This window comes from Podarcis filfolensis (genome assembly GCF_964270895.1).
Source record: "Podarcis filfolensis genome assembly, chromosome: 9".
NCBI lineage: Eukaryota > Metazoa > Chordata > Lepidosauria > Squamata > Lacertidae > Podarcis > Podarcis filfolensis.
Window position 1 is genome coordinate 18,596,050 of NC_139610.1, and position 13,890 is coordinate 18,609,939.

The 13,890-nt window shown below is 39.3% G+C and overlaps 1 protein-coding gene across 13 annotated transcripts in view; it reads left to right on the forward strand.

Annotated features, from left to right (window-relative positions):
• The window catches only part of FRYL (FRY like transcription coactivator), a 137,892-nt gene that overhangs the window by 74,221 nt on the left and 49,781 nt on the right, over window positions 1-13,890 (forward strand). For 10 of the 13 annotated variants that reach the window (XM_083629857.1, XM_083629855.1, XM_083629856.1 and 7 more), the window contains 13 exons: window positions 345-431; window positions 1,506-1,677; window positions 3,064-3,196; window positions 3,492-3,599; window positions 4,645-4,882; window positions 6,148-6,333; window positions 6,417-6,503; window positions 6,770-7,038; window positions 7,674-7,869; window positions 8,712-8,836; window positions 10,725-10,782; window positions 11,997-12,088; window positions 13,241-13,413. In XM_083629857.1, the coding sequence (XP_083485983.1) occupies window positions 345-431; window positions 1,506-1,677; window positions 3,064-3,196; window positions 3,492-3,599; window positions 4,645-4,882; window positions 6,148-6,333; window positions 6,417-6,503; window positions 6,770-7,038; window positions 7,674-7,869; window positions 8,712-8,836; window positions 10,725-10,782; window positions 11,997-12,088; window positions 13,241-13,413 (1,924 nt within the window). The remainder of the gene's footprint in view (window positions 1-344; window positions 432-1,505; window positions 1,678-3,063; window positions 3,197-3,491; window positions 3,600-4,644; window positions 4,883-6,147; window positions 6,334-6,416; window positions 6,504-6,769; window positions 7,039-7,673; window positions 7,870-8,711; window positions 8,837-10,724; window positions 10,783-11,996; window positions 12,089-13,240; window positions 13,414-13,890) is intronic. The other 3 variants (XM_083629858.1, XM_083629863.1, XM_083629859.1) reach the window with 1 other exon arrangement.

Consider the following 13,890-nt stretch of genomic DNA (forward strand, 5'->3'; position numbering starts at 1 on the left):
GCAAAATCCTTCCTTTGCATAACTCTTATTTGCCAAAAGAGTTGGCAGGCTTGCAAGATACACACACACACACATCACTGTTTTGAATACATCACTAGAAACGCTTTTTTCCTGTAGTAGAGCATTTAAAAACAATCTACATTTGAAAAGCTTACTGCTTTCAAATAATTTGCATTAAAATAAAAACAATACTGGTACACTGCATTATAGAGAATTCACTTAAGAATAGTAACTAGTTTTGAGCCAGTTATCCTAAAACACAAAGCTCTAATATTCACTTTATTGGCTTTGATTATGTGCTACAGTTTACGAAAAGTCTTACGAAGACATGATTTTCTTCTTAGGAACGCTTGGATTTCGCAATGAAAGAAATCATTTTTGATCTTCTCAGTGTTGGGAAATCACCTAAAACCTTCACTATTAATCCAGAGGTAAAACAAAATTGGAGCTAAAAATAATTGTTGTGTTTTTAAGTTTGTTTGTAAGGCAGTCAATTTCATATGCAGTTCTGAAGCAGGTTCACAGCAGTGCATTTCCTTAGAAATTCTAGAACTTTGCCAATGTTTTCAGACAATTCAGATCTAGAATCTGTCTACAGTCTTTATATTCTTGAGCATATATGCTCCTAATCCATGTAGGCAGGACTAGTTTGACTGCATATTTGTCTGCCAGGTGCTGGGTTGGTACAAGCATGCAATCTGTCCTTTTGGGATTGACTTGCACAGGAACCTGATTTGAGGCTAACCAATGGGTTAGCCGGGACGCGGGTGGCGCTGTGGGTAAAACCACAGTGCCTAGGGCTTGCCGATCGTATGGTCGGCGGTTCGAATCCCCGCGGCGGGGTGAGCTCCCGTCTTTCGGTCCCAGCTCCTGCCCACCTAACAGTTCGAAAGCACCCCTAAGTGCAAGTAGATAAATAGGTACCGCTTTATAGCGGGAAGGTAAACGGCGTTTCCGTGTGCTGCGCTGGTGCCGGCTCGCCAGAGCAGCTTCGTCACGCTGGCCACGTGACCCGGAAGTGTCTCCGGACAGCGCTGGCCCCCGGCCTCTTAAGTGAGATGGGCGCACAACCCTAGAGTCGGACACGACTGGCCCGTACGGGCAGGGGTACCTTTGCCTTTACCTTTAATGGGTTAGCCAACCTGGTGTCCTTGAGATGTTATTGGATTGCAACCTTCATTATCCCCAACCATTGGCCATGCTGGCTGAGGCTCATGGGAGTTGTAGTCTTATCGGCATCTGGAGGACATCACATAGGCCACTCCTGGTTTACTCAATAGAACCCTTGAGTTTTGATATCTTCTTTAGAATACATTATTTTGCAAAGGTTAGCAAACTTTTAATGGTTATTTAGTAAGATGTTTTGTGGAGATGTTGATTTTGAATGTTTGGCCTGTTGAGCACTTCCTCTGCAGAAGGAGAGAAGAATATTCATATTGTAAAATGTAACTTAACATGAGTTGCAACAGCATGCCTAGGTTGCTAATAAATGTTCCCTTCTGCAGAGAATGAATATAGGGCTCAGAGTCTTCCTTGTGATAGCAGACAGTTTACAACAGAAGGACGGCGAACCACCTATGCCAACTACAGGTGTTGTACTTCCCTCAGGAAACACCCTCCGGGTCAAGAAAATTTTTCTCAATAAAACTCTGACAGATGAAGAAGCAAAAGTTATAGGTTAGTCGGTGATGGTATTGAAGGGGAAGAATGGAATGTATAAGAATCATAATGGTACAAAAAAGCGGGGTTTTATTTCTTAACAAATCTAATAGTGCATTTTAAAATTAAATCAGCCTGTGGATCATATTTTTTATTACTGCAAGGGCCAGTAGAAGTGCATATCTTGCACGATACAATACGATAATATTTATTGTCATTGTCCCATACAGAACAATGAAATTGAAAAAATCTACATCAGACATTCAAAAACCAACAAGCCTGCTATCCCAGCCTGGTTAACCCCCTAAAAACTCTGATACCCCATAATTAAATACAATATACCCCCATATTCAATCCATAAAGCGTCATTGAAGAGCAGTGTACAAGTATAATTAATGGATAATAAAAAGTGGAAATATGAACCATGCATTCCTTTCTCTTGCTCAGAGCTTTCCAGTTTAAGAGCTAGAAACTTATCATACACATCCATACCCATTCATTCTCTGACTGTCAGTCCTTAACGTAGCCAAAGCCAGAACCCCTAACCAGATTAGGTTCTCAGTCAGGACAAAGAAGTGTGATTACCTGACTGGGAAACCCAGGAACTTGTAAATATAGGGCAAGGGAGAGATGGGGGCAAACCTGATGATCAGGTTTCTGCCAGAAACCCCCTCCCATAATGTGACATAACCCTGATGTATTTGTGATGTCTGCATGATGCTTCACTAAGTGTGTTATGGGTATAAGGGAAAACTTATAAAAGTTGGAGCTATCCTTTGTTCGAGGCTTCTTGCTGCTTCTTCCATGTGGTGGGTGGATGGGTGGAAGTCCTGTTGCAAGAGTCTTTGGAATAAAGATCAGGCCTACAGCCTGCTGCTTTGCTCCTATATTCCTGGCTGGTGTCTTTGTCAATCCAAGTGAGCCCAAGGATTTTCCAATAAGTGTGTGTGTGTGTGTGTGTGTGTGTGTGTGTGTATATGCACTGCATTTTTTTGTGCACATGTAGTTCTTAAAAAGTACACTACAAGTGCAAGAAAAATCTGAGATCCCTGAGAATAGAGAGTTTTATGGCTTCAAGTTGACCTTCAGGGCACAAAATTATATCAGGAACACACCCCACCTAGTTGGAGGGTCCTGTGTGGCATCCACAAGTTTTTGTTTGACTACCAAGATATCTCTGTTCTAAAAGATTAGCCTGTCCCAAGGCTAATTTATTTCTCGTTGGAATGTCCTTTATCTTTAAAAAACACCTTACTTGAGCTAAGCCTCAGTGGAATTCACCATCAAACGGTGGCTTCAGGATCAATGCAAAAATGAGTATCTAGTATGACTCAAAAAAGGTGAAAGTTAAACTAAAGTACATGGTTGAGGATCAAGCGCTGTTGAACTGTGTTCCCTCTTCAGGAATGTCAATATACTATCCTCAAGTAAGAAAAGCACTGGACAGTATCCTTAGACATCTAGACAAAGAAGTTGGAAGGCCAATGTGCATGACTAGTATTCAGATGTCTAACAAGGAACCGGAAGACATGATCACGTACGTAACAAATTAATCATGCTTATATCTGATTCATTGCAGTACTCCTTATATCTGAAAGAGAGTTGATGCATGATCCTGCATTGTTAAGCATTGTTAGGCTCCACTGTAGTCAACAGGGCTTAGCAGTTCTAGAACTGTGCCTATAGAAATCAGGTTACAATAAAATGTGTATCAGTTTATCATCAAAAATGTTTAAAATCCACAATTGAATTCCTAATGCATGTATCTAATGCGCTAATGAGCTCTATGTCAACTCTCCTTTGATGGTTTTAAACCTGCTTTATTTTCACAGCGGTGAGAGAAAACCGAAAATTGATTTATTTAGAACTTGTATTGCTGCTATCCCAAGGCTAATTCCAGATGGCATGAGCAGAACTGACCTTATTGAACTGCTTGCAAGGTAGAGACTGAACCTTTAATGAGAAAACCCATTTACAGTATTAAAGATGAATTTCAGAAACTGTGGTTAAAATTATCAATATATTATCTGAATGATTAATATTTTTGCAATAGGGCAGAATAGATTGATTATTTAACCTTTTGGGTGGTCTTCAAAGCTAGTCCTACGCAGAGAAGGCCCATTGAAGTGAATGGACCTGACTGTTATTGAAATTTACTCAATATTGATCCAGAGTAGATTCTAATGTATAGTTAGCAGGATAAAAACGTAAACACGTTGCAGGATTCCCCAAAAATAGACCAGAGGCAATTGTATTTCATCCAGTAGAGCTTTACTGCTACTGAAGGCAAATGAGCATAATGGTCACAAATCCAATACATTCAGAATTGGCACTGTCCATAAGAAATCCAGTTACAGCAGATCTAACTTAAACTTAAAATAACTTATAAGAAGTCTAAACCTTAACACTAAGCATACTATGTACAGAACACCACACCAGAAGGAAAAGATATAGAAATGGAAAGTGAAACCCAGGCTCCTTCTGGCCTTACTTTTATAGTGATAGTCAGCATGACCTTGACAGAAGAGATAAGAGAACCAGTTTAAGCTAGCTGTATTCAACTTCTCTGAAGGTATAACCCAAACATCATGAACCTTCTGCTTGTTTCTTTCACACAGAGAAGCTTCCAGACCCCTCTTGAATTAATTAGAATAGGAAAGATCTCTACACATCAGATCAATACTTTCTGCACTAAGAAATGCAAACAGGTTCATTGATTTTAGTGGGTTTAGTCTGAGTAGGACTTAGTTGAATACAATCCTGTCCACTCAATGTCTGCAAGGTGGCTTACAGTCTTAATATAAGATTGTTACCGCTTCCCCTGCCTCCTGTCACGGTATGCAATAGTGACTTAGAGGGAGGCCAGGCAGAGCCCCACCATGCTCCCTACTACTGTTGCCGTCCATCTTTCCCATCCTGAACCATGTTTCCATAATGTGTTAACTCTTCCCTTTAGTTCTAAACAGCAATTTTGGTTCCCCACAGGTTGACAATTCACATGGATGAGGAACTGCGTGCCCTGGCTTTCAATACGTTGCAAGCATTAATGCTGGATTTTCCAGATTGGAGGGAAGATGTTCTGTCAGGATTTGTATATTTTATTGTTCGTGAGGTCACTGATGTTCATCCAACACTTCTGGACAATGCAGTCAAGATGCTAGTGCAGCTAATCAATCAGTGGAAACAAGCAGTCCAAGTGCAAAATAAGAGCCAAGAAGCTCAGGTACAACTGTGCTGCACGAAGCTATTGTCAGTGTGTATGCCTTAATACAGCCATAAATGCCTCACAGTTATCTGGGACTAAGTTGCATTATATTTCACCATTTATCAAAACACCAGTGTCACATGGACTTGTAAAAGGGTAAAAGAGTATTGGGAAATAATACATAATGAATTGGAAAAAAAATGTTTAAAAGTACTTTCCCAGAGTCGTTTCTGTTTAGGATAATTCAGACTGAAATTCCCAGGTGTCAAAAAAGGTTATTTATGTATGCCACTACTGCGGCCCATGTTTTGTTAGCCCAAAAATGGAAAACGAACGAGGTCCCAACCAAAGAAGAATGGCAACTTAAGTTGACAGAATATGTGCAGCTTGCAGACTTAACATATACAATAAGAGAACAAGAAAAGCATTTAAAATTTAAAGAAGATTGAAAAGTTTTTATTCAATATATGGGAAATAATTGTGTACAGCTGAAAACGCTGGCAGATAAATTCAACAGTGTAAATAAGTTTTCATGGATGCAATAATGGAATACTGAATGGTATAGTTTTTTGTAAAATATGCAGGGATTTATGATATGTAAAACGAACCATAGAAAGAGAAGGATGGAAGTGATAGATTTCTTAAGGATGTAAATGAGTACTTTAAATTGTAAAACAGAAAATTCCATAAAAATTATATTGGGGGGGGGTGACACCCACCAGTGTCACAAAGTTATATTTTCTTCAGATAGAAAAATTACTAGAGACTAGTCAGAATGGAAATACTGGTAAAAGTAAGAAAAAGAATGGCACAGGTTGTAGACACAGGAATAGTGAAGTAGAAGAAGAAACATGTTACGAAGTTTAGGATGAATTTGAGTTGTTTAGGAAACAATATCTTGCTTATAGAAAGGCTTAAAAGCAGTCTTCCACAATATGGTGCATGCCAAATGTTACTTAACTTTACCATGCTGGCTGATGGGAGTTGCACATCTGGAGGGGCACCATGTTAGAAAAGTTTGCTGTATGGGGTACAGAGATTGCATTCTCCATCCTTTTCCTTTATTCCTTAACTGCTTTGGTACTGCTTGTTTCTTTGATCTTGCTGCTTCTGAGTAGGAGGATCATAACAATAGTGTAATTAGCGGCAATATTTTGCCTGGCTTTCTGTAGTCCCAGTATACACAGAAAATAAAAATGGAAAGAGTGAGCATATGTGCTAATAATAATTAATACAGATAAATAAGTCCCATTGAGTTCAGTAACTCCTGTTTTTCCTTTTAGCGTGGTGTAGCCAATGGAACAGCTCCTACCCTTCCCTTGGAAAAGAGTCCTTATTCAAGTGTATTCCACGTGGTAGAAGGATTTGCATTGGTCATTCTCTGTAGCCCAAGATCTGCCACTAGACGATTAGCTGTCAGTTGTCTTAAAGAGATAAGGGCCTTGTTCACAGTCCTAGACATTTCTAAGGTAAGCTAATTGCCATATGTACTAAAATGTCTTATCTTAATATTCATTGATTTTGTCATGCAACATGTATTTGTAATTTTTAGGGTGATGAAGAGTTGGCAATAGATGTAATGGACAGACTGAGTTCATCTATTCTTGAAAGTTTCATACATCTCACTGGTGCTGATCAGGTAAGGTGGGGGTTTTTTTCAAAAAAAGAAACTGTTACTCATGGCTAGTGTTGTTGTAAACATAAGATTATACCGTAGTTAATGCTGACAGAGGGGAAGTGGGCAGAATCCATGCTGGAGAGGGAGCAGGGAAGGGAAATCCTGTAGCCCACTTGCTAACTTATGGTTAGGAGAGAGGCAGCATTATGTTCTTTCTTAGAACATAAGGCGCACATTAAAACAAATTCATGTGTACTAAACTTATTTATTTTTGTTTATATACACAGACTACGTTACTGTACTGTCCCAGTTCAATAGATTTACAAACATTAGCTGACTGGAGCTCCTCTCCTATCAGCCATCAGTTTGATGTTGTCAGTCCATCACATATATGGATATTTGCACATGTAACTCAGGGTCAAGACCCTTGGATTATTAGCCTCTCCAGTTTTATGAAACAGGAATATCTTCCAAAGCACTGCCCTACAGCCGTGAGCTATGCCTGGATGTTTGCTTATACCAGACTCCAACTGTTGTCTCCACAGGTTGACATAAAGTAAGTGCCTTTCTTAATATAACTTTTTCTTTCTCTTCTTCTTACAACAGCTATACCACCCTTCATCCAAAGAGCACAGGGTGGTTTACAATATAAAAAGAGAAAAATACAAACCATAATAAACAAAAACAATACCCCCAGTTTCTTTCATGAACATGGAAGTCTTGCATTGACATTAGCTTGCTACCGTAGGGTTGCCTTATGTCTGGGATCTCCCGGACGTGTCCTGTTTTGGTGGGATATGGCAACCCTAGCTAATATTAATTTATTTTGATAAAGCAATATAAAAACAGAGGACATTCTTGAAAGTATGTGGAAAGCTCGAACAAAATATACATGCACTTTTTAAAAGGTTGATTCGTTATTGGAGTTTATATAGAATTGGGAAAAACTATGGTAGAGGATTTCCCCACTGCAGTTATGAGAACAGTGTGTAAAGATTTTCTTCGAAGGCTTATCTTATGCCAGACTTCATACTATGTATGCAGGCAAACTATGCACATGCCTAGTTTTGTGGTATCTTTGTTGAATAATGAGATCATATTAACCAGAGACATTCAGTACATTACAAGAGCTCTTTAAAAAATAATAACAACAATCCATTTTCTTTCCTTTTCTCTTCTTTTTTTAAACAGCAGCCCTATCAATGCCAAGAAAGTAAATACTGCTATAAGCAGCGACTCCTATATTGGGCTCTGGAGAAATTACCTGATCCTTTGCTGCAGTGCAGCAACTTCTGCATCCTCTTCTGCATCTGCAGGTTCTGTTAGATGCTCCCCTCCTGAGACGCTGGCGTCTACTCCAGATAGTGGCTACAGCATTGATTCAAAAGTATGTTCACTCAGTGCTTCTAAGCAACTTGAAAATTTTTGAAGTATCAGAAATGCAGAGGCAATGTAATCTGTGATTCCCTTATTTTCATATGATAACAAAAGAAATGGCAAAGTGCAAGGTTGGTTTATTGATAGCTCTGAAGTCATCCTCAATCATAAATGGCACTCTTTCCCCCCAAGATTTTGTTGTATTTTGTGTTGATTTTAATTGTAAGCTGCCCTGTATAGAACATAAGCAGCAGAAGGGCAGGATATAAATTTTCCTATAAGTAAATAAAATAGTAAATATAAAAGCTAGAAGAGTTGATGAAAATAATAAGCAGCAGTCTTTTGGAGTCAAATGAAAGGATGTCTGCATTAGATATAAAGTCATTGTTGACTCATTAATGTAGAAAATTGTGAAGGCTAATGGTCTAGTTGGGTTGAAAAATGATTATAGAAATTTGAGGCCTGTCAAAAGCTGTTAGCAAAAATGTTTGAAGCTGACGACTTCTTCTGGACCTCTTTGTAGTCTGCTTGTTGGAAGGTTTCATAACATACCGTTGTGAGAAGCATGGAAATAGCATACATTGGAAATACTAGAGATATCATAAAACCATAATTACTTGTGAAAGTATTCCAAAGATGATACCCAACACTGAAGAAAAAGTAGGTAAACAGCAGCTGGCAAGCCCTGTATTAGCAGTATCCATTTAGATGGGAATTGTGAGATTCTCTTAACCTCTTTCCATCATGGATTGCCTTGTCTTGAACATCAGCTCTTGTTTATTATAATGATATAAACATAATTACAAACTGAATTATGATAAGTAGGTACTGATATCCTCTTTCTGTTTCTAGATAATTGGCGCTCCATCCCCTTCATCCTTGTTTAAGCACATTGTTCCAATGATGCGCTCTGAAAGCATGGAAATTACAGAGTCCCTTGTGCTGGGCCTTGGCAGGACCAGCCCAGGTGCTTTTAGGTAATCATTTTACATTCTTTTCATTTTGTTGTATATGTAGTAGGCCGTTTATAAAGCTCATAATACTACCTAAAGTAGCACCACACAATATATCACACCATCACACTGTTTTCCTTGGTTGTTTCCCAAGGCTCTAAAGGCCGAGAAAGGGGAAGGAGGAGGCGGGGCAGAAAAGGAGAGAACTCACGTCTGTAGTAAATGACATGGGCCGGTTAAAGCAAGGCCTTGGTGGCGGGGCAAGAAGGGTCTCTGTGTATCACAGTTTCTCCACTAAGCAGAGGAAAGTGGTAGTTCAAAAGAGCAGCAGGGTTGAAGAAACACTGAGAGGAAAAAAGTGGTTTTAAACAACAGCAGAATTTTTGAGTAAAGCAGAAATAGCGATACACTACAGTGAAAATTGTGGTTTTAAACAATAGCAGAAGCTTGAATAAAGCTGCGTTGGAGAGGCACTGAGGGTTTTTATATTAAAAAACAGTCTTAACAAGGAAAAATACACAGAGCATTTCCCAACTCTCGTTGTACTCAAAACTTGTTTAAAACAGCCCCTTTTCTCCTCTGTCTCTTTCCACCTCTACTTTACTCAAACTTCTACCTATTCCATTTCTTAGCTGCCTCGTGGGAGGGAGATAACAGATGCAGAGTCCTCAAATAGTCAATAATAACTTCACATGATGTATTTCACTCCGTGTATTATGCATTGTCTTTAACATGAATCCCTCAACTGAGTGTAATAATTTAGAACGGGTATTTTATTACACGCAAACACTCATGTACATCAACTGAATTGAACCTTCTCTAAATGAAAAAGCTGACTGACCAGCTTGATATTAAGATATTTTAAGATGAATAGAAACATACATCATCACTGAATGTATGTGCAAAGCAGGGCTGTGGAATAGACAATATAAATAGCTTCAAGAATAGACTTGGGGAAGTGAAAAGTGAGATGGGAAGGAGTTAATATGGAAGTGGGTGGGGTTGGTGAGCAAATCGAGCAGGGTTTCCCCCTGCTTGCATTTAAAAATAGTACTATAAAATGGGAGACACTGCCAGCACTTTGTGATGGCTGAAATATTGTATTGGTTAGCATGCAATTTGTCTCCCATATACCCTATTGATTCATGACTCTTCTTGTACAAAGAGTTAAGACAGTGTAGGATTTCTGAGCTTTAAGATGATGATTGGTTGACTATTTTGGAGAGCCACTATTTGCATGCTTAGATTGACTTCTGTAAGGTTCACAAAGTCTGTGAAGTAGATAGTAGATGATAATACCATCCGCATAAGAGGATTCCAGTACTGTTGGGTGTTAAGTCTGTATGTGCATGTTTTTAGAAACTCCTCACCATTGGGAAAAGCAACGGAATGCCTGGATTTAGAAACCTGCTATATTTTGTCAAACATAGTTGAATATCTAAACTACATTCAATTCCCCCCTTGCTTGTGTTAGTCATGCAATTCTCATATAAGCTGTACATCTCACTACTTGTCACCACTAGAATTCTAGATCACTGGGCTATTATCTTCACTGTCTGCTAGTAGGCAGGCTCTTTCCTAGAACAAAAGACTGGGGGCCTACAATAGGCAACATCTTCCATTTCCTGCAGCGATCCAGTCTTTCTTCTGCCTCCTCTGAGAACAGGGTCAGGTTTCTGGGTCTGCTTTGGCTAGCAAGGCAGATAAGTATTTAATTTTTTAAAAAACACCTTAATGAAAATTCACAATAGATATATATAGATAGATAGATATGTTCCTAAGGTTACCATAAGCGAATTTAAATACATGTATCAAAGCATAAACTGATATCTGAATGTGCTTGGTTGTAATATTTGGAGACATAATTACTGATTTTACAGTATTCTCATGATGATTTGTAATTTTCTTCCAGGGAATTAATAGAAGAGTTGCATCCTATAATTAAAGAAGCACTTGAAAGAAGGCCAGAGGTAATCATAAAATCATAGAATTGTAGAATTGGAAGGGACCCCAAGGGTCATTTCGTCCAGCTCCCTGCAATGCAGGAATCTCAGCTAAAGCATCCATGAGAGATGGCTATCCAACCTCTGATTAAAAATCTCTAAGGAAGGAGAGTCCACAACCTCCGGGGGAGGACTGTTCCACTGTGGAACAGCTCTTACTGTCAGAAAGTTTTTTCGTATGTTTACTCAGAATCTCTTCTCTTTTAACTTGAAGCCATTGGTTAAAGTCTTACCCTCCAGAGCAGGAGAAAACAAGCTTGCCTATGAGATTTTACATGGAGTTATGCATCCATACACAAAGCAGATGTTTGAGTGTGGCTTGAGTTTTCTTCATTTGCACTGCAGGGACAAATTGTATGCTTAGGGAAAACTCAAATATCCTGTTCACTTGAGTGACAGACATTGCTGTTCTTCTTTTTACTACCTGTCACAATTGAGACTGTTGTGATGACTGTAGTAATACATAATTTGGGTGCATTTCTGCTATATGGCATTTAAATTATTGTAATCTTGTTCCATAGCTGTGCTTAGGCGCTAGCATAGATCAAATAGACTTATTAAGTGGAGCTTCTATAGTCAACTATGTTGGAGGTTACTGTGACAAGTTTCTCTTTTATTATATTACTGCTAGGCTGTACAAGTGACTTTTGAGCTCTGAGAGTTCTGCATCAGGAACTTTGATTGAAAATCTCTCTTTAACACTTTCCAAGAGAGGAGCTGTGCACAGTATCTATTTCCCATGTGCCATTTGTTGGATGAGCTTAAGATAAATACTTCCTTGGACATGTTTGAGTTTTGTTAGATTTGTAATTATTGTACCACCCTCTTTGTCAATAGTGAATAGGCAGTAAGAGCCTATCCTGATAAAGTTTCATGCTAAATGTTAAAAAGTATTATCTGAACATATCTTGGAAACCTAGTAGCAAATATAAGCAGACATATCTAGTCGTTCTGGTAGTATAAAAAACACGTTGCGAAATAGCGCATCGCTTTGAAATTCTAATGCCAGGAAATAGCAATATCAAGGAAAGATTGAAATTGTCAACATAGTGCTTCATTTAGTTTGTCCAGCTAGGAAATAAATGCCCCAAATGGCATATTATCTAAAACAGGTGTTTTGAAGCCTTCTGTCATATTCAGTTGTAATTTAACTGTGCTGCTCTATTTGTCTTTCCTGACAGAACATGAAACGGCGCAGGCGTCGAGATATTTTACGTGTACAGCTTGTACGGATATTTGAACTGTTGGCAGATGCTGGTGTCATTAGTCACAGGTAAGGACAAAGTTTCTGAATAAGATTCTGCCAAATGCGACTAGGTTTAGCTGCAGTACTAACATGCTGCAAAGGGAAGCCCAAACCTACCTGGGGCATCTGGGTGCAGGGAAAGGAGGATACCTTCCTCTCTTTCCGTGTGTGTGTGTGTGTGTGTGAGAGAGAGAGAGAGAGAGAGAGACAGACAGACAGACAGACAGACAGACAGACAGACAGCGAGCTCAGAGGATAGCTATAGGTGTGGGATGTGCAAGTGTAAAAGTTAAATACAGTGGCACCTCAGGTTACATACGCTTCAGGTTACAGACTCCGCTAACCCAAAAATAGTGCTTCAGGTTAAGAACTTTGCTTCAAGATGAGAACAGAAATTGTTCTCCGGCAGCGAAGCGGCAGCAGGAGGCCCCATTAGCTAAAGTGGTGCTTCAGGTTAAGAACAGTTTCAGGTTAAGTACGGACGCATGCAGGTAAGACGAAATCAAGTGAGAGTTGAGCTCCCCCAAGTGGTTGAAGGCAGAAATCACTGTTAAAGTTAAAGAAGCTTTTCTGTGTTTCATTGCCCTTTAAGATCAATTTTTATTTCTGCCTTCACCTGGGTGGTTGTATAGTGACTGTGTTATTATTGATCTATCATCTCCTGTGTGTGCCTCAACCCTTCTCATTTCCCCGACATTTTTTCTAGCTCTTTTATGTTTTGTTTTGTTTTTGAAGCCTATACATTCCCCCTGATCTGGTCGGCTCACTACTCTGGCCAGATGCTCACCCCATTTTCCCCCAGGCCAAGCTATTCAGAAACAGGGCAGAGTGGGAAGTCCACCTTTGGTGATTACCTTCACCAAAAGGAGATGAGCTTTCGATATGTCTTGTACTAAGGCATGCAGAACAGCTCAACGTACTGTGGTCATAGTTGCTTTGCATAATACTAAGGAATATGCTTGGCAAAATGGTTTTAGTTGCAGAATAGTTTTAGTTGCAGAGGTGCTATATACCATCAGCAGTGCAGCAGCTATAGGATTCAAGTGCTTGGTAGCTCAAAGATTTCCTACTAAGTGCTCTCTGTCTCTCCGAAAACATTTTCTGAAACTTTGGGAATGTTAATGCCAGAAGACTGTGTTTTCATATGTATATCTTGTGATTTTCATGTTTTCTTTATAGTGCAAGTGGTGGCCTTGATAATGAAACACATTCCCTCAACAACACTTTATTGGAGTATGTGGATCTAACAAGGCAACTCCTAGAAGCAGAAAATGAAAAGGACTCTGACACACTGAAAGATATCCGATGCCATTTTAGTGCCTTAGTGGCAAATATCATTCAGAATGTTCCAGGTATTCAGAAAAGGTTTCATATTGATTCCATTTTAGTACATCAAGCCCAAATAAAGGTCATGCTCATAAGTAATTGTGTTTTTATTTCTACATTTGAGGAGCGTGCTAATGATCAAATTTATCATAAAAACCTTGCTCTTCCAAGTTTACTATATTTTAAAATTATCCATTGCAGTTCAGCTTTCCATTGGTTGCATTCACATGTAGTGGTAAGTTAAGAACCTTGGTTTAATAAACCATGGTTTGCGCTGATGCATGAAGCCCAGTCACTTCTCTTATTGCTTCACACAAATTAGGAGGACGATTCATCACTCTGGCAGAGTTCTGAGGTTCTGACGACCAGGCTCTGATCTAGCTCAGCTATCTATCACAGCTGTGTTGGACAATGGGAGTTAGCATTCAAGACCAAGGCTTGCTGCTGATTACTGTTTAGATGCAAACAAGGCCCTAGAAAAGGCCTAGCTACAATTGCTGCCA